The sequence below is a fragment of the Lissotriton helveticus genome, chromosome 12 (genome assembly GCF_964261635.1).
Source record: "Lissotriton helveticus chromosome 12, aLisHel1.1, whole genome shotgun sequence".
Classification (NCBI taxonomy): Eukaryota; Metazoa; Chordata; class Amphibia; order Caudata; family Salamandridae; genus Lissotriton; species Lissotriton helveticus.
Genome location: NC_136073.1, coordinates 120,331,405 through 120,356,159, shown reverse-complemented (window position 1 = coordinate 120,356,159; position 24,755 = coordinate 120,331,405). Strand labels below are relative to the sequence as shown.

The window sequence follows — 24,755 nt, the reverse complement described above, 5'->3', positions numbered from 1 at the left end:
CTTCCACACACACCCACACAGCACAAGCAGGCAACAGGGGCACACGGAGGCACAAGCAGGCAACAGGGGCACGAAAACGGAGGCACAAGCAGGCAACAGGGGCACACGGAGGCACAAGCAGGCAACAGGGGCACACGGAGGCACAAGCAGGCAACATGGTCATGAAAACAAGCACAAGCAGGCAAAAGGGTCACAAGCATGAATTGTAATTTAGACGGGGCTGAAGTGGAGAACGGTCAGTAGGGAAGTAGTGCGGCTGGTGCAGTGGTACCAGGCCGAAAGGTGAGAGGGGCTGTCTGCACCCCAGTTTGGACAGTTTCCACTACCTAACAGGGATTGGTGGGAGGGGGGCGTACTTCTTGCTTGCTTGCTTTAGGGCTGTTACTTCGGGGACGCAGTGCACGCTGCTGCCTGCTGCCGCCGGGACACAACAACAGGGAGAGGACAGGCTGGGAGGGGACAGGCTGGGAGAGGGCAGGCTGGGAGAGGGCAGGGAGGGGACAGGCTGGGAGAGGGCAGGTTGGGAGAGGGCAGGTTGGGAGAGGGCAGGCTGGAAGTGGACAGGCTGGAAGTGGAAAGGCTGGGAGAGGACAAGCTGGGAAAGGGCAGGCTGGAAGTGGACAGGCTGGGAGAGGACAGGCTGGGAAAGGGCAGGGAGGGGACAGGCTGCTTATATTGATTTTCTGCCACTTCGGTGACCTGCAGATCCACCCGAAGTGTGGCCCCTTGCAGAATTGCGTTAGTTAGAGCCACAAGGCTGAAGAGAGAAAAAAAAGGAGGGGGGTTGGTTGCGGGGCTTAAGCTGTGTGCTGCTGTGCGCCGAACCCCCTGCCTGACGTGCTGGGGGGGGGATGTGCAGGGAGAGAGAGCGATAGATACATATATCTGCTTAAACTGCCTTTTTATATATGTTTTACTATAATAATGCCAACATTTTCACAATCTCTTTCTCACTCGATCTTGTTCATCTGCGTGCTTCATGGTTGCCATGCCTCACAAGTGTACCCCATAGTTAGTCTATTATGTATTATTAAATGATAACTGGGACAATGCTCGGAAGCCCGGATGAGTTATCAAGGGAAGTAGCATAGACAGTGAGGTCAACAGAGCATTGGCAGGTTTAATAAAACAGACCTTTTTGCCGAATGCTGCATACTGTTTAAACTTGTCATGTAAAACAAGGTGAGAGTGTGGTGAAAGGGAAGAGTGAGTGTCGGGATGAGAGTATGAGCAGAAGAGAGAGAGGCAGTGAGAGAAGGAGAGTGTGGTGAAAGGGAAGAGTGAGTGACGGGATGAGAGTATGAGCAGAAGAGAGAGAGGCAGTGAGAGAAGGAGAGTGTGGTGAAAGGGAAGAGTGAGTGACGGGATGAGAGTATGAGCAGAAGAGAGAGAGTCAGTGAGAGAAGGAGAGTGTGGTGAAAGGGAAGAGTGAGTGACGGGCTGCCGAAGATCACACGCGGTCCCTCGCCTCATGATTGGTTTCCCTGTGTCTCACATTACCCAGAGCAGGGCTGCTCCCCAGTGTGAGGGATCGCGGATTGCAGTGGTGCTGGGCGTTTGTGGGGCCCCTCCCCGCCTGCTGCCCCCCCTCCCTGAAGTGTATGCATCTCAGCTGGAGCCGCAGCTTGTCAAACTTCACTTCCCCTCCCTCCTGCACCCCCGCCACAGGCCCTCTCAGCTGGCTCTCGACCCCTTCCCGCCCCTGAGGTGCTACTTGTACACACTCACGGGAGCCAGAAAACCCTCCTCTCAGTTCTCCATTTATTTGTATTTTTTCAGTTTTATATAGCGCGAACTCCGCGGTATTAGAGCGCTCTGTGCATGTGCCTACACAAGGCCAGTGTTTGTTTTAAAGGTAACGGGGAAATTAAATGATGTGCCCAGAATCACGGGCTGTAGAGCCGGCGCCGAGACTCAAGTCTGGCTGGCTCCACAGTTCTCAATAGCTCTATCGTAATGCCTCATCTTCAATCACCCCCGAAGTAACAGTTCACGCTCACTCTCAGAAACTAGCTCTCCCCAAAGTGTCTCGTTTGCCCTGCAGTTCACTCTCACTCTCAGAAACCAGCGAGCTCTTCGGTGTCTAGCTGGCCCTGAATTTCTCTCTCACTTTCAGAAACCAGCTACCCTTTAAGTGTCTCGTTGACCCTCTCAGTCTCAGAAATCAGCTATGCCCTCAGTGTCTCGTGGGCCCTGTAGTTCACTCTCACTCTCAAAAACCGGCTATACTTTCATTATTATGTATGTGATAATATTTGCACATTACATATACCTAATACGCCGTCTAATGTTTGCATGACAAAGAAAAGGCCTGTCCCTCTTTCACCAGTTTTCCCAAAGGGCCAGGATGCCCTGTTGGGTGACAGTGTGCGCTCAATATATATATTGATATATTGATCATCATTATATCGGTTCCACGTCTTTATTAATTTGTATCCATGCAGGGTCTGCAAGCTTTCCTCAGATGCTTAAATGCTGAAGGTTTCCGACTTTCTGCCCGTCTGTAAATGAATTTCAAGTTCTTGTGATGTTCAGAGCACTCTTTTCCTAGTCTGCGGGTTTTCTCTTCCATGCTTTGCTAGTTAACTTGAAACAATTTGAAAATTTTCAGCATAATCAAGGGCTGTTGATGCGTCCACACCAGCACCCACCCACAGGTTAGATTTGCATATCTAAGTGTTGCATACTTCTGTTTCAGACATACCTGAACGCGACGCTTATTCCACAGTAAGGTCCTTTGAGCGGTCATTCCTATGCTCCCGAAGTACAGAAAGACAGGGCCATATCAAACTTGCGAAAGTGGGAGGGGGGGGCGGGAAAGACACGGAAGCGGGAGGGGGGTTGGGAAAGGAACGGCCAGCGGGAGGGGGGGGCGGGAAAGGAACGGCCAGCGGGAGGGGGGGGCGGGAAAGGAACCGACAGCGGGAGGGGGGACAGGAAAGGAACCACTCACCTGGACTTCCTCGGCCGCCAAATGGCCCAAACAAACCTAGACGAGCCCAAAAAAAAGCCCCGCCCACCGCTGCATGACGTGGCCAAAAGAGAAAAATTCTCGGGAACGCCCCCGAATCGCGTCCGGCCTTGACGGACAGATCCGGCTCCCAATGGCTAGCCTCCATTTATGGAGCTATCCAATGGGAGGAGGGGGCGGATACCCGACCCCACAGAGAAACATAAGGATTTTGCTAGCGCATGCGTACTTCGTACGCATTTTGCTAGGCAAAACCTAAACAGCATGGGGGAGGCATATAAGTGGTGCTTTATAGACTCTTAACATAACACCATTGCACTCCAATGACAGACAAGAGCCACAACATACATCGCCATCATGTTTGAATGGAAAAAAGATGGAAGCAAACCTGGGGTTGGGTGTGTGGTGGTGACCGGGGCGCCCGAGAGACTGAGCCAAGTGGAAGAACAACAAGCAGCCATTAAGAATTTATGGTCAGTGTCACGATGTGTGAACTTGGGAACACATAGATATAAGAGGTGTTCAATGTAAAACGTGCCACTATTAAAAGTCAAAAACTTCTGTAAAAAGTAGCGAAGGAAGGGAAGGCAAAAAAGGAGAGGTTAGATAAGGCGTAACGGCCAAAGCTGCAGACTGAGTCCTTGTGTAATATAACTGGTCTTCGTGTAAAGCGCTCCAATGCCTCCCGGTCGAGTTTGTGCTACATAAAGCTGCAAGAAATGACGGAGCAGGGTAGAAGTGATTATGGGAGATCGGGGAAGAGGGATTGAAATGGTATTGGGTGGAAAGAAGAGGAGAAAGGGCGAGAAGAGTGACAGGAACACGGGTGGGGGAGAGAAGAAAGGGAAGATATGAAAGAAGGCGAAAGAGAGAGCAAAGTGGCTACAACCGAGATGGAAAAGGGGCAGAAGAGTGAGGGTGGAAAGAGTGAGGGTGGTGAGGCTGAGGGAGAAGAGAGATGGCGCGGAGAGGCCACAGAGAAGAGGTTAGGAAAAAGACGTAGAGAAGAAGAGAGGTAAAATCATTTTACTCGCAACTTGTACATACTGGGCGTTGAATACTCTCTGCTGTAAGCTTTATTAAAAGGTTGGAGAGTAATAGAGAGGGGAGAGAAGAGTAAAGGTTGCGAAGGAGGGAAAAGCGAAAAAGGAGAGGTTAGATAAGGCATAACGGCCAGAGCTGCAGATTAAGTCCTTGTGTAATGTAAGTGGTCCTCGTGTAAAGTGCTCCAATGCCTCCCGGTCGAGGTCGTGCTACATAGAATTGCAAGAAAACACATAGCGGGGTATGAGTGATGGTGGGAGATCTGGGAAGAGGAGTTGGATTGGTTTTGGGTGACCCGCTGAGCGGACAGAGCTGCAAGAAAACACGGAGCGGGGTAGGAGTAATGGTGGGAGATTGGGGAAGAGGGGTTGGAATGGTATTGGGTGACCCGCTGAACGGACAGAGCTTGGGGCGGAAGAGTCACAGGGAGGTCCATGTGTGGGGTAGGAGTGATGGTGGGAGATCGGGGAATACAACTGCAAGAAAAAGTGGACAGAGCTGCAAAGAAAGACGGAACAGAGCAAGAAAAGATGGAGCGGGGTAGGAGTGATGGTGGAAGATTGGGGAAGAGGGATTGAAATGGTATTGGTTGGAAAGACGAGGAGAAAGGGCGAGAAGAGTGACAGGAACACGGGTGGGGGAGAGAAGAAAGGGAAGATATGAAAGAAGGCGAAAGAGAGAGCAAAGTGTCTACAACCGAGATGGAAAAGGGGGAGAAGAGTGAGGGTGGTGAGGCTGAGGGAGAAGAGAGATGACACGGAGAGGCCACAGAGAAGAGGTTAGGAAAAAGACGTAGAGAAGAAGAGAGGTAAAATCGTTTTACTCTCAACTTGTACATACTGGCGTTGAATACTCTCTGCTGTAAGCTTTATTAAAAGGTTGAAGAGTAATAGAGAGGGGAGCGAAGAGCAAAGGTTGCGAAGGAGGGGAAAGCGAAAAAGGAGAGGTTAGATAAGGCATAACGGCCGGAGCCGCAGACTAAGTCCTTGTGTAATGTAAGTGGTCCTCGTGTAAAGTACTCCAATGCCTCCCGGTCGGGTTTGTGCTACATAAAATTGCAAGAAAACGCAGAGCGGGGTATGAGTGATGGTGGGAGATTGGGGAAGAAGAGTTGGAATGGTTTTGGGTGACCCGCTGAGCAGACAGAGCTGCAAGAAAACACGGAGCGGGGTAGGAGTAATGGTGGGAGATTGGGGAAGAGGGGTTGGAATGGTATTGGGTGACCCGCTGAGCGCCAGAGCTGGGGTCGGAAGAGTCACTGGGAGGTCCATGTGTGGGATAGGATTGATGGTGGGTGATCGGGGAATAAAAGTGCAAGAAAAAACGGAGCATGGAAATACGGAGCGTGGTAGGAGTGATGCTGGGAGATCGGGGAATAAAACTGCAAGAAAGTGGACAGAGCTGCAAAAAAAAAAAAAAGGCAGAGCAAGAAAAGATGGAGCGGGGTAGGAGTGATGGTGGGAGATCGGGACTAAAACTGCAAGAAAAAACGGAACAAGAAAAAACGGAGCAAGAACAAAAAGGAGCTTTTGGGGAATAAAACTGCAAGAAAAAGCAGACAGCTGCAAAAAAAAGACATAGCGGAGCTGCAGACTTAAGTCCTTATGTAATGTAAGTGGTCCTTGTGTAAAGTGCTCTAATGCCTCCCGGTCGAGTTTGTGCTACATAAAATTGCAAGAAAACAGAGCGGGGTATGAGTGATGGTGGGAGATCAGGGAAGAGGAGTTGGAATGGTTTTGGGTGACCCGCTGAGCGGACAGGGCTGCAAGAAAACACAGAGCGGGGTAGGAGTAATGGTGGGAGATTGGGGAAGAGGGGTTGGAATGGTATTGGGTGACCCGCTGAGCGGACAGAGCTGGGGGCGGAAGAGTCACAGGGAGGCCCATGTGAGGGGTAGGAGTGATGATGGGAGATGGCGTGGGAGATCGGGGAATAAAAGTGCAAGAAAAAATGGAGCAAGGAAATACCGAGTGTGGTAGGAGTGATGGTGGGAGATCGGGGAATAAAACTGCAAGAAAAAGTGGACAGAGCTGCAAAAAAAAAAAGACTGAGCAGAGCAAGAAAAGATGGAGCGGGGTAGGAGTGATGGTGGGAGATCGGGACTAAAACTGCAAGAAAAAAAGGAGCAAGAAAAAAAAGGAGCTTTTGGGGAATAAAACTGCAAGAAAAAGCAGACGGCTGCAAAAAAAGACGTAGTGGGGTAGGATGATGGTAAAGTGAGTTCATAAACAGAATGAGTAAACAAACCAAGACAGCTGTGATTAAGATGTGCTTTGCATTCTAAACCAAGTTTACAATCACCGGAATACAAATAGAAAACAAGACGTGCACGCAGAGACTAAACAGAAAAGAACAAGACGTCAGCGTTTAGTTGCTTCGGCCGTGAAATGGATCAAACAAGCTCTCGGCATTGCGGGGGCGGGGGCGGGGGAGGCATTCCTTTGAAGCCTGATGCGGGGCGGGGTGCGGCAGCTTTGAAGTCTCTGAGGCACAGACATATGGTGGTTTGTGACGTGGCTGGGGGAGCGAGCGAGTGGGAGGGAACGAGCATATGAGTGAGAATTGAGGCCGAGCGCGCGCTGGCGAAGCTTCGCGCTTGAATGCCTCACATGCATTAGGGAGAATCCGAAATCCAAAACCTCTTGGTAGGATTTGCTAGTAGCCCTCTATATGTCTTGACAGCAATGCGCAAGCGCATTGGCAGGTCGAGACCTAAAAAGGCCGAAAGTGCAGACATATTACGTTTAACCGTGCCCACTGCAAGTCCCTTCTGGGCCAATGACAAAAAGAACAAGACATCCAACAGTTTGGTCCATATTACAGGTACTACAACAGCCAAAATCTTGTCCATTGTAAACCAGTTTCGTAGATTGATGCCTCACTGCGAACATGACACCCATTACTTTCGAAAGGAGATAGAAAGAAGCCAACTGCCTCTGCTTGATCTTGACATATGAAGGTGTAGATGGAGCAGGCCCAGGTGCAAGGCCCTGCTCTACTGCTGCAACAAAAATATACTCTTGAAATGGCAGCCAGATTGGAGGGAGATGCTCTGCTGAGATGTTCTGGGTACCACACACTCCTGGCCCAATCTGGAGCCATGAAGACGACTTGGGCTTATATGTTCTTGATCTTTTGAACTCGGGCAGTGGGTAGCTGCAGGAAGGCATACAGGAGTCCCGTGCTTCCCTTTAAGTGAAATGTGTCTACAAGATTGAGCTCTCTTGGTAGTTCCTGCACACAATCGTGTTGACATTGCGTGTTTCTGGCGGTGGCAAAGAGATACAGCCAAGATTCTCCCCATGCTATAAGATGCCCTGCATCACTTCTGGGTGTTTACTGCAATTTGTGATCCGCTAGGCGTCACCAGTGGAGTTCGACCACTTGGTAGGATCTGTAGATGCCAAATGGGAAGGACAGGGGAACTGCTCAAGAAAAAACATTCCGAATCCAGTTTGACACCTGGGAAGTTCACAGGTAAGGAATTTGCAGCTAGATTTCTCTATCAGAAACAAATGTTTTAAGGTTTGTTTTAATTATCCTGGGGATTCTTAGTGTGATGGAGGAATATTCAGATAAAATGTGAATATATAAAAGATGTAAAAAAGAGAGCCTGCAATGCACTAGTCACACCAGGGTGTGTCCTGCACATTTGGCAGTTTGGCCCAGACTACGCTTTATAATCATCTTTAATAAATAGAAAAAGAAATGTTCAAAGTTTTTTTTCTTAACCAGGGGATTCTCCGTGTGATGTGGAGGAATATTCAAATATCACACAAATATATAAAAGAGCAATTCCAGTGCACCATGCATTACTCACGCCAGGGGTGACCTACACATTAGCAGGTTTGGCTTTATCCCTATTATCATTCATGGTTGTTTCTGGAGGACTCGGTCATTGTGGGTCACTTGTGTAGGAAAGTATATAAAGGTATAGCATGCTGAATTGACAACTTTATTTTTTTTTTACATTTAAGAACTATACTTTCATTGTCATACTTGTGAAGTTTTTAACCATAATGTGGGGGGAATAACACAGAAGGAAAGCAAAGACCTTCCTTAATCCAGAGCAGGGAAGAAAATAAAAACAGCAGAACCCCTCTTTCTTTTACTTTAAATAAAAAAAATTAAAAGGCCAACTCAGACTAAAGGCCTAGACCAAGATTGGCCTATTCTTTATTATAAAAACAATACAGCCGAGGTGGTTGAACCACAGGTTTTTAAACTATGATCAACTACCGCACCAATCATTTCAACAGGAGTTTTTGTTTAGTTAGCAACTGAGCCCCTGGAAATGGCACAACGTTCCAAACCTCCAATTGAGACCAGAAGTTGAAATTGGACATCCGTACAGTCCTGTATCTACCATTTCACCACCATTGTGATCCCCAAAAGTATGGAAAAAAGACAAATACACAGACAGAAATAGAGAGACACACAAAATCCAGGTCTTGACAGGATGCCTTTTTAGCTGTGTTAATGATGCTCTCTTATCCTTTCTATATCCATTAGGTCATCTCATAGGTACCTAAAGACACAGGATTCTTTCAGAAACTGTACTTCAACCCCTATCCTCTCCAGGTATAACAAAGAAGTCAAAGGGGGAAATCATTTCGGATTTGTCACAATTTATTCGGAGCCCTGACCAAAGATAGGTCCCTCTCAGGATGCCTTGCATAAAAAGAATGTTATCCACAATAGGCAGCAGACAACATCCCCCCGCAAGCCCCTTTTTTCAGTGTCACTCTCGATTGATAGAAGTCTACAATAGACGGCAGCCCTGTCTGGTACCCAGGCAATGACAATGCACCCATAGGTGCATTCGTTCACTCTCCCCTGCTCACAGGGTGCCAAAGGACTACATTAATCAATCTGACAAAGTCCAACTTGAGCAGAGTAATTGAGAGCCGCACAGTATAGAAAGGAGAATACCCTTCAATCTTGCTTGCTCAAATATCGTTAGCATGTGAGGAGTGTTGCCATATTGTTTATAAAATTCAGAGGCCACCGCATCCCCGTACTTCACCGAATAAGTGTTCTCGCCTATCATATACATGGAAGGCAGTGTCATCTATGTTCAGGCCATTTATGTTTAGATAAGTGACGTGTTTGGGGCCTAGTCTGCTCTGAACAATAATGAATATTCCCTCGTCATCTGAGACAGTGATAGTGTGGTGGAAGGGGACAGTCCCATGTACCAGTACTGTCGCAGGGTTTCTGTTCTCACACAGAACTGTGCACAGAGGAGTGGAACCTCGGCGAATTAGGGTGACCCAAAACACACCTTAGTACCCAACTCACCCCTTACCGAGCTAGCTACAGTGTCTCATTGGACATATCAAACTCCCAATGTTTAGACAAACCAGAACATGAACTTACTGTACCTCAGGGTACGTGGAACTCATGAACACTCTTTCGTTATATTATCATTACAAACCAGAACATGGAGTAAAGAAGACACATGTGCATTTGAAATGTTTATTTACTAATGCCGTCTTCTCAGGCGCAGTATCTTAGATAATACAAGTATACTTATTATCAGTAGCAAAATTACCAGCATAGTTACTAAGACATAAAAAGCGAATGGTGACAGCATGTCAACATACTGTAATGAATAAGAGTTAACAACACTTATATCTCACCCTCCCTAACACATATATTATATTATTAGCTAAGAAGGTCTCTTTGGGTTGTTTTAGGGCGGGCCCATACCTTAGTGTCCTAGCATGAAGGAATCACATCAGCATACACCAGCTCTCTCTGCATGTGCACCGCATCAAGTGTGTTCTATGTGCCTAGTGTAAAGCAATATCAATCCCGCCTGAAGCCAGAGTTGGCAAAGGCTGCACTTGTGTTATGACTATGAAGGCGTGGAGATCAGACCTCATAACAATTCCATATCGTGTTGTTCCTGAAACTTCAGCACTCTTCGTGCAGACATAGTTTATTAAGCAAAGCTGATATCAGAGCAATAACATATTATTCTCACATACACCACGGCAAACTACTAGGTTGAAAGCTAAGTCAACAATTAAGTGTCGTGTGCAGAAGTTGCAAGACAGAAAAATGGCGTTTAAACCTCAAATGTACCTATGCTAACTTAACACGATATAAGGATATACAGGAGCTACATGACAGTACCACTAGCCCTCCCAACTGGTGTTATATGAGAAGTACCTATGGGCACCCCATTGCTTAGCAAATGTATTCTCTGCCTCTGAATCTTAGTGTGTCTCTTGTAGTTGCTCGTCCGACACTTTTTACCTGCTAAAGTGTACAAGAACCTGCCTGGACTGGCTAGCATCATAATGGTGACCACTCAGATTTCCAATGTCCTAGCCCTTGTCATTATATTTTCTGACTATTTTGATTACTATCACTCAGTTGTCACACATTGCCACTGTACCATCCACCTATAAGCATTCTGGGGAGTTCAAGCAGATTGAGCAAACATCCTACCATAACTAGGCCCAGCAACTTTCCCCTCACCGCCTTCTAAACTAGACTGTTTACAACCCAAACTTGCAGTCAATACCATGCTCCGCAGAGGATCCCACCGCATGCAAACTGTGCGTCAGATACCATACCCCCAAAGACTACACCATTATGGCCCCAGGGTATAACGACTGTAGATATATGAAGTAATCTGACTTGGTATAAACAAGCACCCTTAACCAACCATAATTCAACCACATTGTAGACCTCTGAGGTTTCCTCAAACACGCTCCAGCAGACAAGTCACTAAAACAGACAGACCAGTATACATTTCATAATCTTAGCTCAGTCAATGTCTCCAGTGGGCAAGCCATCTCTCTGCTCCTCATTACCTGACTTGAGCATTTTATGTTTGTTTTTATCTCACCCACATTTTGCTCCCACAAATGCCATCCCCCATCCTGAGATCTGTTAAACCCCAAGCCTCTTGATTTCAAGGTGCTTGCAGAGCTTCTAGGAAACAGTATCTTGGATATACAGAGTTTCACAGTTTAGGTGATCTCAAAGTTTGAAAGAAGCTAATTTTAAGAACCAGAGGCACTAAAGCCTTGATTCTCCTATATTTTTTTTTTTTTTTGCGGTGCTATCTGACGCATTGTTTTAGTTCATGTACTCGTGCCAGTACACCTTCTCATTTCGTTCTTGGTATTTTTTCCATTTTGAGTCACGATTACCTTCTGTGACTTGGACTTCATCAGAGGCAGATATAATGAAGGGTTTCAGAAATTTGACCTCATCAAGGAAGTCTGGCAGATGAGGTTTGTTTCGCTGTGAATTTGAGATCTTGTTGGAACTTAGTGCACTGGAAGGACCCATTTTAGCAGATGCTATCCTTGTGAAGTGTGCAGGGGATGTGGAGATAGCCCATCACATTTGTGTTGGTCCCCCCCCCCCCAAGGCCGTGCAACCATTTCACAATTCTTTGATGTTTTAAGCCACATGCTGACCTGCAGGAACTGGCTGGGTTCAGGGAGCGTAAATGTGGGGTCCTTACTGCTCCAGTCAATGTTATGTGATTTCAAATCGGACACACAAACATGAGGGAAATAGGATACAGCAGTTCTGTTTATTGCTAAAGCCAATGTAATATTCTACAATCTTAGATGCACCATACATACGTGGGACCCCAATGTAGTAATAACCGACCCCATTTGTCAAAACAACACCACCCCCAAACAATCTCATCCTCAGCTGGGAGTTGGAATCATGGGACACCACCATAGGAGACTACATAGATTTACACACGGAGGCTAGTAGGCAATTTCCGGATTGTTTCAGCAAGTGCAGTAGTACCGTACTAATTATAAATTGTACACTACTCAAAGGCCGAATAACAATTCGTGATGTAATGGCTTGGTCAAGGTACTGTAGTAACCAATGGTAAAAGGAGTACTGCTTTGAATGAACCACTTTTGTCTAGCACTATATCAAACACACGAAGATCAACTGTCCTGGGACTTGTGAACCAAGGCTCATGCACAGGCAAACATACTCAATTAGCCAGAATAAAACATGTGGAAGCAGGATGGTACATGGCCATTACACCAGGGACTTTCACCGCTACACCGCCCATGGGTGATCTCAGTTACGACTTGTAAATGTAAATTGATACTTGTAAATTGATACTTGTATAGCGCACTACTCTTGAATCCCACTCGTAGGTCTAATCCTGCCAGAAAGACGGCAAATGCAGTTTTAGAAAGAAACTAACGTCAGACCTGGTAGGTCATGGAGGAAACAGCGATTAGTAAAGCAAGATTAAAGGGACCCTCTCTATAGTAATTTTAGGTCCGGGAAAAGAGGGTAAGAGAATACATACAACAATAAATATTTCCCTCATAGACCATCATACCTTTACATCCGACATAGTTCCTGTGTTTTTTAGTTCATTTCAAAAGTACACCATTGACAAAAAGGATCATCTCATAATTTTTTTTAATTTTATCAAAACATTTCATTTCTTTTTTATCAAAAATATTTTGGATCTTTTTATCATATTATTTCTTTAAATGTTTGGTAAAAACATCATCATAGATAGTCCTTAGTACATACAATCATTGGTACATTTCTTTTTAAACCATGATCACTGCGAATCAAATATGACATTAAATAGCATAACAAACATATGTAGCAAAACATTTGTCACTGATGTACTTTTGAAATGAACTAAAAAACACAGGAACTATGTCAGATGTAAAGGTATGATGGTCTATGAGGGAAATATTTATTGTTGTATGGAAACAGCGATTAGTCCTTTGGGTTGATTGTGCAGTTTGTAATCAATGGTAGCAGTCCTGTACCATGTGCAATTACCAGCCCAGCTCAGGATTTTTAGTGGACACTTCCTTGCATTGCAACCAAAAGCCAGATGAACTGACTCCACGTCTCTACATTAGTTAAATGCACACAATGACCTAGTTGCGTTACATTCATGCTAAGGCTGTTGTGTGTTAATATTTACCTTTTAGGAGACAAGTCGCATCTCAGTTTCAAGTAAACCCTCAGACGGCTACATCAAGAGAAAGAAAGAAAACAACATCAAATCAAGTTATAGGACTTAAAACCATGCAAAAATCCCCATTGAAGTTAATTTTTATAAATCATTCTTTTTTACTTGTGTTTTTATTCACATTTCTCTGGCCTACTCAACTCCTGATGCGCTTACCATTTTATTAATTGTCAGAAGGTATTCAGTAAGGTCAGTCAAGTCAAGTCAAAAAGGCTTTATTTCGATAAAAAATTATCATAAAAGCAGCACACAAATCACAATAGAACAGTTTTAAAAACGAGCATAAACATGCAATAAAAATTTAACCTATTTAGAAAGGGTTAATAAACAAAACAAAACAGTGCATTTAAGCAATCGATTTTTAAAAAGTTTCAGCAAAGCAAACGATACTAGCCTTTTAGTTCGTTAAGTTTTTACAAATTTACAAGGCAGTTCATAAAGCAATTCATGTAAGCAATGAGTTTAAAATAGAATTAAACTGAGAATTTTAGCCTTTTGGCTCGAATGGACCAAGCCCATGATAAAAATTTGGCTAAGGCACAGGCGTAGGTCGCACGGCTGTCAGATATTAGTATTCTGATTGCTACCGCATGGCTCCTAGTGCCCAGCTGCCGGCATAAGTTTTTGAGCCAAGCCCTCCTGGGTATTGTGTACTCTCTGCACTCAAACATAAAATGTGCCAATTTCTCTGGTTTGTCAAGGCATGCTGGGCAAAGCTCTGTAGTTTGCACGCGAGATTTCCAACGTGAAGTAAAAGAATTGAGGGGAAGGGTTCCTGTTCTAAGTCTGAAGTACAGAGCCCTGTCAAAAGGTTTTTCAATAATGTCAAGGTACAATTCCCGTTTAGGTTGATCTTTGAACTTCAGGAAGTCCTCCGTGAGTCTACCCATGGTGGTACTAGTGTTCCTCTGAGAAAGGATCCAATCCCAATAGAGCTTCTTAAGAACTAACTTCGGGGGTGAGGTTCTATTCGTCCATGCTTCATTCAAGCCCAAGTTTGTTAGCAGGATCTTCATATCCCTCAGCCATTTAATTTTATGCCACCCTGGTAGTGACATGATTTCTGCTAGGCCTTGGGCATATCTGCTAAGTTCCTCCACACGCCACATGCGTGCCCATAACAATAATGGACGGAATTTTGCAACGTCATCAATTGGGCGGCAGCCTAGGTCCAACATTAGCGGGACTATAGGGGTGCCCTGCGGGAGAGACATAATCGATCTACAAATTTTATTCTCTGATCTTGGCAAAGCATCGGTAATGGATGAGCCCCAAAGTTCGGCCCCATAAAGAGCAGAACTAACACCCTTGGCTGAATAAATCTCAAGCACTGTAGCTATTGGTCTTATTATACAGGAGCGTTGTTCTTTCAAAAGGGCTCCTGTGATCCTCTTATGAGTTAACAGCATTTTGTCCAAGTGTGGGGTCCATTCCATTTTGTGTGAAAGACGTATCCCAAGATAGTCAAAGACCTCTACCCTCTCCAGGAGTTCAGCATTCAGGGTAGGAGAGCGGGCTTGTTTTTTAGGAGGATTCAGCACAAGGTATTTAGTTTTGCTTGTATTAATTATATATTATATATTATATTAAAGTATTCAGTAAGGGCACACAACAATGAAAGAAACTTTCTTCTTCCCCAGTATCAACTATCCTACCTCATCGGGAAAACCACAGCCATAGACCAGAAACAGCGACGACGACTAGCTGGCCAGTCAAAATGAACTGTAAATAATTCACACTGGACCGAAAAGGTAGGTATCTGCCTAACTCTATCAAAACCTCCCTCTACAGAGGTTGGTGCTTAGCTGGCCTTTTTTCCTGCAGAAAAATTCAAATAATGCCCTGAAGAATGCATTTGCATTTAAAAACATTGTTTGGACTGACATTGTGCTCGGTCAAGGAATCGCTGATGTTCAGAAACAGTGCAATATCACCACAATACTTTTACATTTAACACATACATATTACAGGCAACTTTTTGTATATATTCTCGTTTTTGGGCTTTAAAAAGTAAGTCCAGAAAAGCAAATTGACAATCTGGTGTTTGGATGAAAACGCCACTGTATTAGACCCTTTAAAAAAAAAAAAAAGGATTATGTTCAAGTTCAAGTTCAATAATTTGTATAGCGCACTACTCACCCAGAGGGTCTCAAGGCGCTTGAGTGAAGGTGGGTGTATTATTTATCGAATAGGCAGGTTTTTAGTTGCTTTCTGAAGCAGAGGTGGTTCTGTGTGAGGCGGAGGAGAGTGGGGAGAGAATTCCAGGTTTTGGCCGCTAAGTAGGAGAAAGATCTTCCTCCCATGGTGGATCTATTGATGCGCGGGATTGTGGCGAGGGCTTGATTGGATTAACGTAGTTGGCGGGTGGGTGAGTAGAAAGATAGTCGTTTGTTGAGGCATTCGGGTCCAAGGTCATAGAGGGCCTTGTGTGCGTGGGTGAGGAGACGGAACGTTATTCTCTTGTTGACGGGAAGCCAGTGGAGATCTTTCAGATGACCGGAAATGTGAGCTTGACGGGGGATGTCCAGTATGAGTCTGGCTGAGGCGTTTTGGTTGCGTTGGAGTTTTTTCTGTAGTTTGGCTGTGGTTCCGGCGTAGAGGGTGTTTCCATAATCTAGTCGGCTAGTGACTAGTGCGTGGGTGACTGTCTTTCTTGTATCGGTGGGGATCCAGCGGAAGATTTTTTTGAGCATGCGAAGGATGTTGAAGCATGATGATGAGACGGCGTTGACTTGTCTGGTCATCGATAGGGAGGAGTCTAGGATGAAGCCCAGGTTACGTGCGTGATCTGTAGGTATGGGTGCTGTGCCCAGGGCCGGTGGCCACCATGAGTCGTCCCAAGCCGAGGGGTGTGATCCTAAGATGAGGACTTCCGTTTTGTCCGAGTTTAGTTTTAGACGACTGTTCTTCATCCATTCGGCTACTTCTTTCATTCCTTTGTGTAGATTGGTTTTGGAGGTGTTAGGATCTTTGGTGAGGGAGAGGATCAGCTGGGTGTCGTCAGCGTAGGAGATGATGTGGAGGTTGTGTTGTCGCGCGATGGATGCGAGGGGACTCATTTACACGTTGAAGAGGGTAGGACTGAGTGATGACCCTTGTGGTACGCCGCAGATGACTTCGGTTGCCTCTGATTTGAATGGGGGGAGGCGGACTCTCTGGGTTCTTCCGGCGAGGAACGAGATGATCCAGTCCAACGCTTTTCCTTGTATTCCGATGTTGCTGAGGCGTTGTATGAGGGTGTTATGACAGACTGTGTCGAAGGCGGCGGAGAGGTCGAGTAGGATGAGGGCAACTGTTTCTCCGTTGTCCAGTAGCGTTCGGATGTCGTCTGTAGCAGCGATGAGGGCGGTCTCTGTGCTGTGTTTGGCTCGGAAGCCGGACTGCGAGGGGTCCAGTGAATTGTTGGATTCAAGGAATGCGGCAAGCTGACTATTGACGGCTTTCTCGATGACTTTGGCCGGGAAGGGGAGGAGTGAGATGGGGCGGTAGTTCTTAAGTTCGGAGGGGTCCACTGTGGGTTTCTTCAGAAGGGCGCTGAGTTCGGCATGTTTCCAGCTTTCTGGGAAGGTGGCGGAGTTGAAGGAACCGTTGATGACATCGCGGAGATGGGGTGCGATGATGGAGTCTGCTTTGTTGAAAATGTGGTGGGGGCATGGGTCGGTTGGCGATCCTAAGTCGATGGAGTTCATCAGGCGGATGGTGTCTTCCGTCGTGATTGGGTTCCAGGCGCAAAGGTTGTGAGAGTGCTGTTTTGGTTCGGAGGTGGGTGGAGTGGGTTGTTCTTCGGACAGGTTTCCAAAGCTGTTATGAATGTCGGCGATTTTGTTGCGGAAGAAAGAGGATAGGGAGTCACAGAGGTCTTGGGAGGGAGTGATGTCGTTGGTGCCGGCGGTGGGGTTGGTAAATTCTCTGACGATGTTGAATAATTCTTTGCTGTTGTGGGTGTTGTTGTCGAGTCGATCCTTGAATGCTGATTTCTTGGTGGATCGGATCAGTTGGTGGTGTTTGCGGGTGGCGTCCTTGAAGGTGGTCAGGTTGTTCGTGGTTGGGTTTTTTCTCCAGTTTTTCTCGAGGGTACGACAGAGTTTCTTGGATTTCTTAAGGTCATCGTTGAACCAAGGGGCCTTTTTGCTACCTTGTTTGATCTGGTGGTTTTTCAAGGGTGCTACTTTGTCAGCGCTGTGGGTGATCCATTGTGTGAGTTTGGTGGCAGCTTGGTTTGGGTCCGATGATATGGAGGGGGGGGTTTTGGTTAAGCGATGTGAGGAGTTGGTCGGTGGTGATTTTGTTCCAGTTTCTTCGAGGAATAGGTTGTGGTGGGATGTGGGTCGTGGTTTTTTTGTAGCTGAAGTGAACGCAGCTGTGGTCCGTCCAATGGAGAGCCGTGGTGTGGTCGAAGGAGATGTGTTTGCTGGAGGTGAAGATAGGGTCGAGCGTGTGTCCGGCAAGGTGGGTGGGGGTGTCAACAAGTTGTTTGAGTCCGAGATTGGCTAGGTTGTCCAGAAGGGTGATGGTGTTGTTGTCGTTGTTCTTTTCCAGGTGGAAGTTAAGGTCTCCCAGTAAAATGTAGTTCTCGGAGGTAAGGGCGTGTGGGCTGATGAAGTCAGTGATGTCTTCATTAAATTGTGTGCGGGTTCCTGGTGGTCTGTAGATGAGGGTGCCTCTAAGTGTGGTCCTGGGGTCGGTGTGGATCTGGAAGTGAAGGTGTTCGGCGTTCGCGAGGATATCATCGGAGCTGGTTGTGATTCGGATGGTGTTCTTATGGGCGATTGCGATGCCTCCTCCTGTTTGGTTGATGCGGTCTGTTCGGATGATCTTGTAAGCGTCCGGGATGGCTATGGCGATGTCGGGTGCTGATGATGCGTTCATCCAGGTTTCTGTAAGGAAGGCGACGTCTGGTGATGTGGTGTCGAGTAGGTCCCAGAGTTCAGTGGCGTGTTTGTGGATCGAGCGGGTGTTCAGCAGGATGCACTTCAGGTGGGTAGGGTCGAGCTGTATTTGGAGGAGGACGATTTGGTGTGGGTCCTGATGCAGGCGAACTTGCATGAGTGGCATGTGAATGGTCCGTGGGTGTGTCCTGGGGTAGCTACGCAGCATTGTGGGGTGCGTCCGGGGTTAAGGGCGAGGAGAGTAGCGGCGTCATACGTTAAGCGAGTGGGGTGGGTGTTGCGAGGACCAGGGGGTCTGGCGCTGGGCGCGGTCCAGGCGCGGACGGGCGTAGACAGGCTTACCTTTGGCGCACATTGGGCGCGACCGCTGCGCATGACCGCTGCGCGCAGAGGCATCTGTCATATGTAGGTAGTGGAGGGGGGAGGGGCGAGGCAGGGTCAGCTGGGAGGCGGGCGCGGGGTGGAGCTATGGGCTAGGAAGCACAACAAACAACAAAATCGCTGCAAGTGGGAGAAATCGAAACTGGGCGAGCCTGGGGGACAGACAGAGGCACAATCGGGCATAAAGTACTTTGCTGATACTGTAGTGTAGTTCCTATCTTCCCAATAGGCTCTGCGCATTGGAATAATACCTACAGCAGTAAAGGCCTAGGCCAGACGTTAACTAGGTCTACTACTGTCGATACTAGACTTAAAGTTTTGGGTTTGCCAGCTTAGCTCAGAGTTCACTAGAAACTTTCTCGAATGTTCAAGGAGGAATTAACTTCCCTGATTAGACAAGAAGGGATTTAGTTTCTGACAACCATAGAACATGACAACTTTGCTCTCCCCTAATCAAGAGTCAATCTCGAGAGTCGTGTGAACAAAAGGCAAATTATTTTACTCAGTCAGTACGTGCATTCTTAGTCTCATCAGAATGTAGAGAAAAGGAAGAGACGGGCGTGTTCAATAAAAAGGTGTTATTTATTGATCAGTCTCTTTTCTCATACAAGAGAAATGGATCGATATTATTGCAATACTTATAGCTAAGTAAAGTGCATACATTAAAAGCAATAGTATAAAATAATACTGTAAAAACATTGATATGGTTTCTAAGCCATAAGATGTTTTAAAATGAATAAAATATATTACATACACATATACATTTGACTAAACGTACTCAACTGGTGTTTCTAGATACGCCTACCCCGTGTACCTGACCTAAGTCTAATACGTGGGCGGGAATAGATAGTTACAGTTTAAGTTAAGTTTGTTTTTGCCAAGTGAATAACTAAAGAATTCTCTGTGAGGGGTTATTCAGTTCTGTACCTGGAAGTTAGGATGAATGAGGAATGGTATCTCTCTCTCTGGTCTCGATATTCCAGGCTGCCTGCGAGGGCTGCCCAGAAACGCCGGTGCTGGATTCTCGGCAGGAGAAAGCAGCGCGTCTCTCAGCGCGTCAGAAAGGCGGGGCTGCTGCCAGCGGGGTCTGCTCTGCTCTTCGCTTCGCCAAGTATGGCTGCTCCGTCTCGTCACCACGCGTGTGTTTGCATATGGCAAGATCGGTAATATTTATACCTTTAAGGTGCCGAGATTGACGTAAGGATGGACATAGATACGTCAATAAGGATGTCATACGACTTGCTCGTTAGCACGTTCTTTTACTAAAGTTCTCGGTGAAATCAAAACAATGGCCGCAGGGTTTTGCCCAGGTTGTCATAGGTTTGATTTGTTATGAGAACTCCGTATGCCTTATCAGGGGCTGGAGGAATATCGCTTGTCTAATTAGATCGCAAGTGTTATGACCTAATCAGATAACACGTTCCTGTGCCGTAGTGTGACTGCGTCAGATAACGGTATCTGCATCATGGGGGTTTTCTGCCTCATGGGCTGACTGCTAGTTAACTTGTTGGTTTGTTTAACTAGAATAGGGTCAGGAATAGGGGGATCGATTCAGAACCTATAGGAATACATGACACCCACTCCACGCTAACTATGGACATATTTACTAATCTAGGCATAGTATAACATAGTACAACATACTATAGAGTAGTGTGTATACCTTACCACCCCAAAATACATAAATGCATTTTGAAATTTTCAAATATACTGAAAAATTGCAGACATATATATATATGGTATGCACTCAAGCTGTAGAAAAATGCCAAAGTAATCGCATTTGTATACATTATTGCTTATTTGGTATATGAGAATTACACATGAAATGGTTTCTTAAATACAGAAAAAAGTTTTGAGACCATTCCATCACAGAATAAAATATCTATGAACATGCCAGCGGGCAGCTAATGTCTATGAGTCATCTAAAATTTAGAAACCTTAGTTCTCTAAGAATAGTTCTTACTTTAAGCAGAAGATAGTGTCCCGAAAAATATGCAAAAATATTTGGGGCTGCTGGAAAAACTGCTGTCCGTGAACTGGAGCGAAAATGTTCATGTGACTTTATTTTTAAAGTTGAAGGCCGAATTCAGGGAACGCCGTGTGCGAGCTTGCTCAAAAGTCTCTATTTCTGTTCGGGTGAGAACATCATATCATTTAGGCTTTCGAAGAAACTGTCAACAGCTTCCTGGGAAAGTTCCACTAACTCGGAAATAGGTGTAATCATGCATTCTTGCGCATGATTGTCTCCATTGACATTCTGATTTGCATTACTGACAGAAGGTCGTACCTGTTCGATGCTGCTTTCATCTTGAACTTCACTACCCATCAATCGTAGTGGTGAAGCTTCCACGAATGCCGTCATCAGGATTGGTAGCCTTTGAGGGCAGCACAAAGCATGAACCTTGATCGGGCTCAACAATGTTTCTGCATCCATCGGCGCATCCGATTGTAGCGTCAGACAGCTGTCTAACACGCATTCTTCTCCGCATAGCAGACACCTCAATACAGGTAAAACACATCTTTGCCACATTGGTCGAAATGATAGAAACCAAGTCATGTTCAGGTCTCTAAGCCGGGAGAGTCCCAGGATTTTTGATATCCGGTCCCGGTATCCAATGGCTAGGATTGTTTCTTCCCTTGTCGCAAGAGTTTTGTCTGTGACATGGGTTGCCATAACGAAAAATAAGGACTAAGAATAGGATTCCTGCAATTAGTCCCAGGATCAGGGGAAGTCCGCCAAAAATTGAATGGACGAAATCTGGAAAAATACCCAGTATGGCTTTGAATGGTGTTAATGCCATCGAAAATACTGTCTTAAATACCTTTGAGACCCCATTGGTATCAGAAATATTTAAGATTTCATTCAGGATTTCCGCGAAATGTACGGGGGAATTAGTTGATAATAATGTATGTATCTCTGCAGTCGTCCTTGCGACTTGTAGATCATACGTTTCTTTTGATGACGAGAGCCTGGTAGGCGTCTGAAGAAGGACTGTTTTCATTCTGCTTAAAGTATCTATTCGAATAGAAGTAATTTTCAAATCGGGCCATGCCCTTGCCTCCCTGTCTGGGAAGGAGCTGGGGAACAATGAGCGTCCACAGCACTTGACCTTCGCAGTAGTAGTTACTAGATAAGGAGTCCCGGGCATAAGACTACAACATCTACGGTCTACAATAAGAATGTAACTCCCATTATAGAGTCTTTGAAAGAATGGTTCTATTTCTGTTGCAGGTGTGCCTTGCTGGTGACATGAAAGGTTGTATGAATTCCCTTCACAGGCTCCATGCAAACTAATTCCGTTACACAGAAGTGTGCCACTCAGTGACATCGCAGAATTGTTGCCACTAAGAAACACTTTCTGTCCTTTATTACTGACACATGCATGTGAATAGGGCAGGTTCCATGTTGTTTTAAGGTACCCCTTTCCTAATTTCTCGTACATGCCAGCCTGTATATATTTTTGGCAGTATTGAAACCTGAAGGTTGAGATTGGAATATTTATTATCCCATGTATTATCCATTCACTGACAGGTCGTTCTGACATTGTCATTGGTAATCTTTCTAGTTTTTCAATGCTCAAGATTGTATAATCAGCACCCTTTTGTGCCATACTGATTTGTCTATCAGTAAGGTTAAAGATTTGGAATAGTGACGTTGTGTTGATTAAACGCCAAGGCACATAGCCTGAACGCAGATTTTGTAACGTCCAGCCAAGCTGTACAATAGAACGCAATTGTGACTGACCGTGTTGTAATAACAGTAAGTCTTGCGATAATATATCGATTGCTGACGACACAATGCTGTCCAAAGAAAAAATTCTGGAGGACAGAGTCTACATGAGCCCCCTCGCGGCCATCGTAGTCTACATGAGCCCCCTCGCGGCCATCGTACGCAAACACAACCTCAGCATAATCTCCTACGCCGACGACACCCAGCTAATCCTCTCCCTGACCAACGACCCCGCCGCCGCCAGAGCCAACCTGCACGAAGGGATGAAAGAGGTAGCCGAGTGGATGACGACCAGCCGCCTAAAACTGAACTCGGACAAGACGGAGGTCCTCATCCTGGGCTCCTCACCCTCCGCCTGGGACGACTCCTGGTGGCCTCCCGCCCTGGGCACCGCACCCAAACCGACGGACCACGCACGCAACCTGGGCTTCATCCTGGACTCCTCCCTCTCCATGACCAGACAAGTCAACGCCGTCTCCTCATCATGCTTCAACATCCTACGCATGCTACGGAAGATCTTCTGGTGGATCCCCACCGAGACCAGGAAGACCGTCACCCAGGCCCTCGTCACCAGCCGACTGGACTACGGCAACGCCCTCTACGCCGGTACCACCGCCAAGCTCCAGAAGAGACTCCAGCGGATCCAGAACGCCTCAGCCAGACTCATCCTCGACATCCCACGAACCAGCCACATCTCCGGACCTCTGAGAGACCTTCACTGGCTCCCCGTCAACAAAAGAATCACCTTCCGCCTCCTCACCCACGCACACAAAGCCCTACACGACCAAGGCCCAAGCTACCTCAACAGCCGAGTCAACTTCTACGCTCCGAAACGCCACCTCCGATCAGCCAACCACGCCCTCGCCGCCGTCCCCCGCATCCGAAGAGCGACAACAGGAGGAAGGTCCTTCTCCTACCTGGCCGCCAAGACCTGGAACTCCCTCCCGACCGACCTGCGCCTGACCCAAGACCACCTCTCCTTCAGGAAGAAGCTGAAGACCTGGCTGTTCGAGCAGTAGCGGCACCCCCCCCCCCCCCAGCGCCTTGAGACCCTACGGGTATGTAGCGCGCTATATAAATTCCACTGATTGATTGATTGATTGACAGAGTCATTAACCCATTGTCCACTACAGAAAGTGATTTTTCCAAATTAATACGGTCAATTTCCCGTATTCTCTCTGCTGTTTCAATTTGAGTAACCTTCCAGGCCTCATTGTATGCTGCATATACAGAGGCTGCTATGAAACGCTTTTGACGCTGTTTGCGTGGTCCCAAAGTGAAATCACGCAAGTCAGCACCATCAGTAAGTAAAGTTAGGTGTTGCTTAATTTCTGCCAGTGTGGAAGTTTGTAGCCATTGAAGGCATAATTTGCCCACACTGTAGGTGGTTATTATCCCTGGGTGATGTCTTTGAGGATATCTAGGGTCTGGCCTGGTCATTTTGAACCCCTGTGTTTTGTTCAGGAATCTGTCTTGACAGTTATTAGTATCTGTGGGCCAGATCAACCACTGTTTCCAATCAGGATGTGTTCTGTTTTGGTTTAATATATGGTTTACGTCTATCTCTTCATCTGTATCAGAGTTATTGCTAAACATTGTTGGCTTTGGAATAGACGGTTTATTTAAATCTTTGATTTTGGCTAAGCCAAGACAGGTGGTCTGTTGAACAGTGTCATTTAAAAATATCATTTGTTCTGGGATCATGCAGGCTCTAAACAAAGCTTCTATACCCTGTACTTGCCATTCTTTTGTACCCCAAACACTTTTCAATTCAACATTTTTGTCCCAATAATCAAATCCAAAAGTATTCATTTGTTCAAAAAATGAGTCTGAATATAACAATTTTGTGTTGGTTATCATGGTTTTGGTTCCTGTCTTGTTCGACAATTTAAAATAAAATGCTTCAGCATTACTTGTGTTAAAACCTGAAAAATATGAATATTTGTCGTAAACGGTTCTTGAGCTCCCTTTTGGAGGTGTTGCACAATGTTCCCATTGATTATAATTTAAAACATTTCTAGGTTGTGCAGATCTATGTAAAAAGTGGTTACCATAGTGGTTATAGCAATACATACTGTCATAATTTGTAGAACCCTGCAAATAATCATGTTTGGTAAATTTAGCAGACATTACTAAGTCAGACATCATATTATTAATGCTTTCGAAGTCCCAATCATCAGCAAATGAGTTTGGTTTTGCAAAGTCACTCAATGAGATCTTAATTTGGTGTGGATATTTCAGGATCTCGACTGGACCATAAATTTCATAGTCAGTGTTGTCCCAGGCTACCCAACCAGGTATCGGATTGGCTGTGAAGTTGGCTGAAGAAAGTTCTCTTTTCTCGACGTGTGAAGATGTGTGTGGTTTGAGGATCAAGTTGATTTTCTGACTTGCTGTGTCCATTTTTGCATATTTTCCCTCAATGAAGCGTCCCAATGTTAGTATCATGATGAGCCAAAGTATGAGGATAAATGCACCAAAACCCACCCAAAATTCAATCCATGGGGAAATCAGATATGTTTCTTTCAGTTGTTTCAAAAGTTCCTTAGCTTTATCTTTAAAGGTTTTTGATGATGGCTGTGTCTTTGATTCACTGAAGCTTTCAGAGGAATCATCGAAGTTTATGAAGTAGCCGGATGCCGTTCTGTCAATTGTTCCAATTGCTTCAGGATTTCTGTTTCTTGCATTTTCACTTGGTACTTCATTTTAGATTGGTGTGTCTCTGCTAAATGTTTTTAT

The 24,755-nt window shown here is 45.9% G+C and overlaps 1 protein-coding gene across 2 annotated transcripts in view; it reads right to left on the bottom strand.

The window, feature by feature from the left end:
* The window catches only part of AP4M1 (adaptor related protein complex 4 subunit mu 1), a 154,259-nt gene that overhangs the window by 40,465 nt on the left and 89,039 nt on the right, over positions 1–24,755 (bottom strand). For both annotated transcript variants that reach the window (XM_078669440.1, XM_078669441.1), the window contains exon 13: positions 12,972–13,019. In XM_078669440.1, coding sequence (XP_078525566.1) covers positions 12,972–13,019 — 48 coding nt within the window. The remainder of the gene's footprint in view (positions 1–12,971; positions 13,020–24,755) is intronic.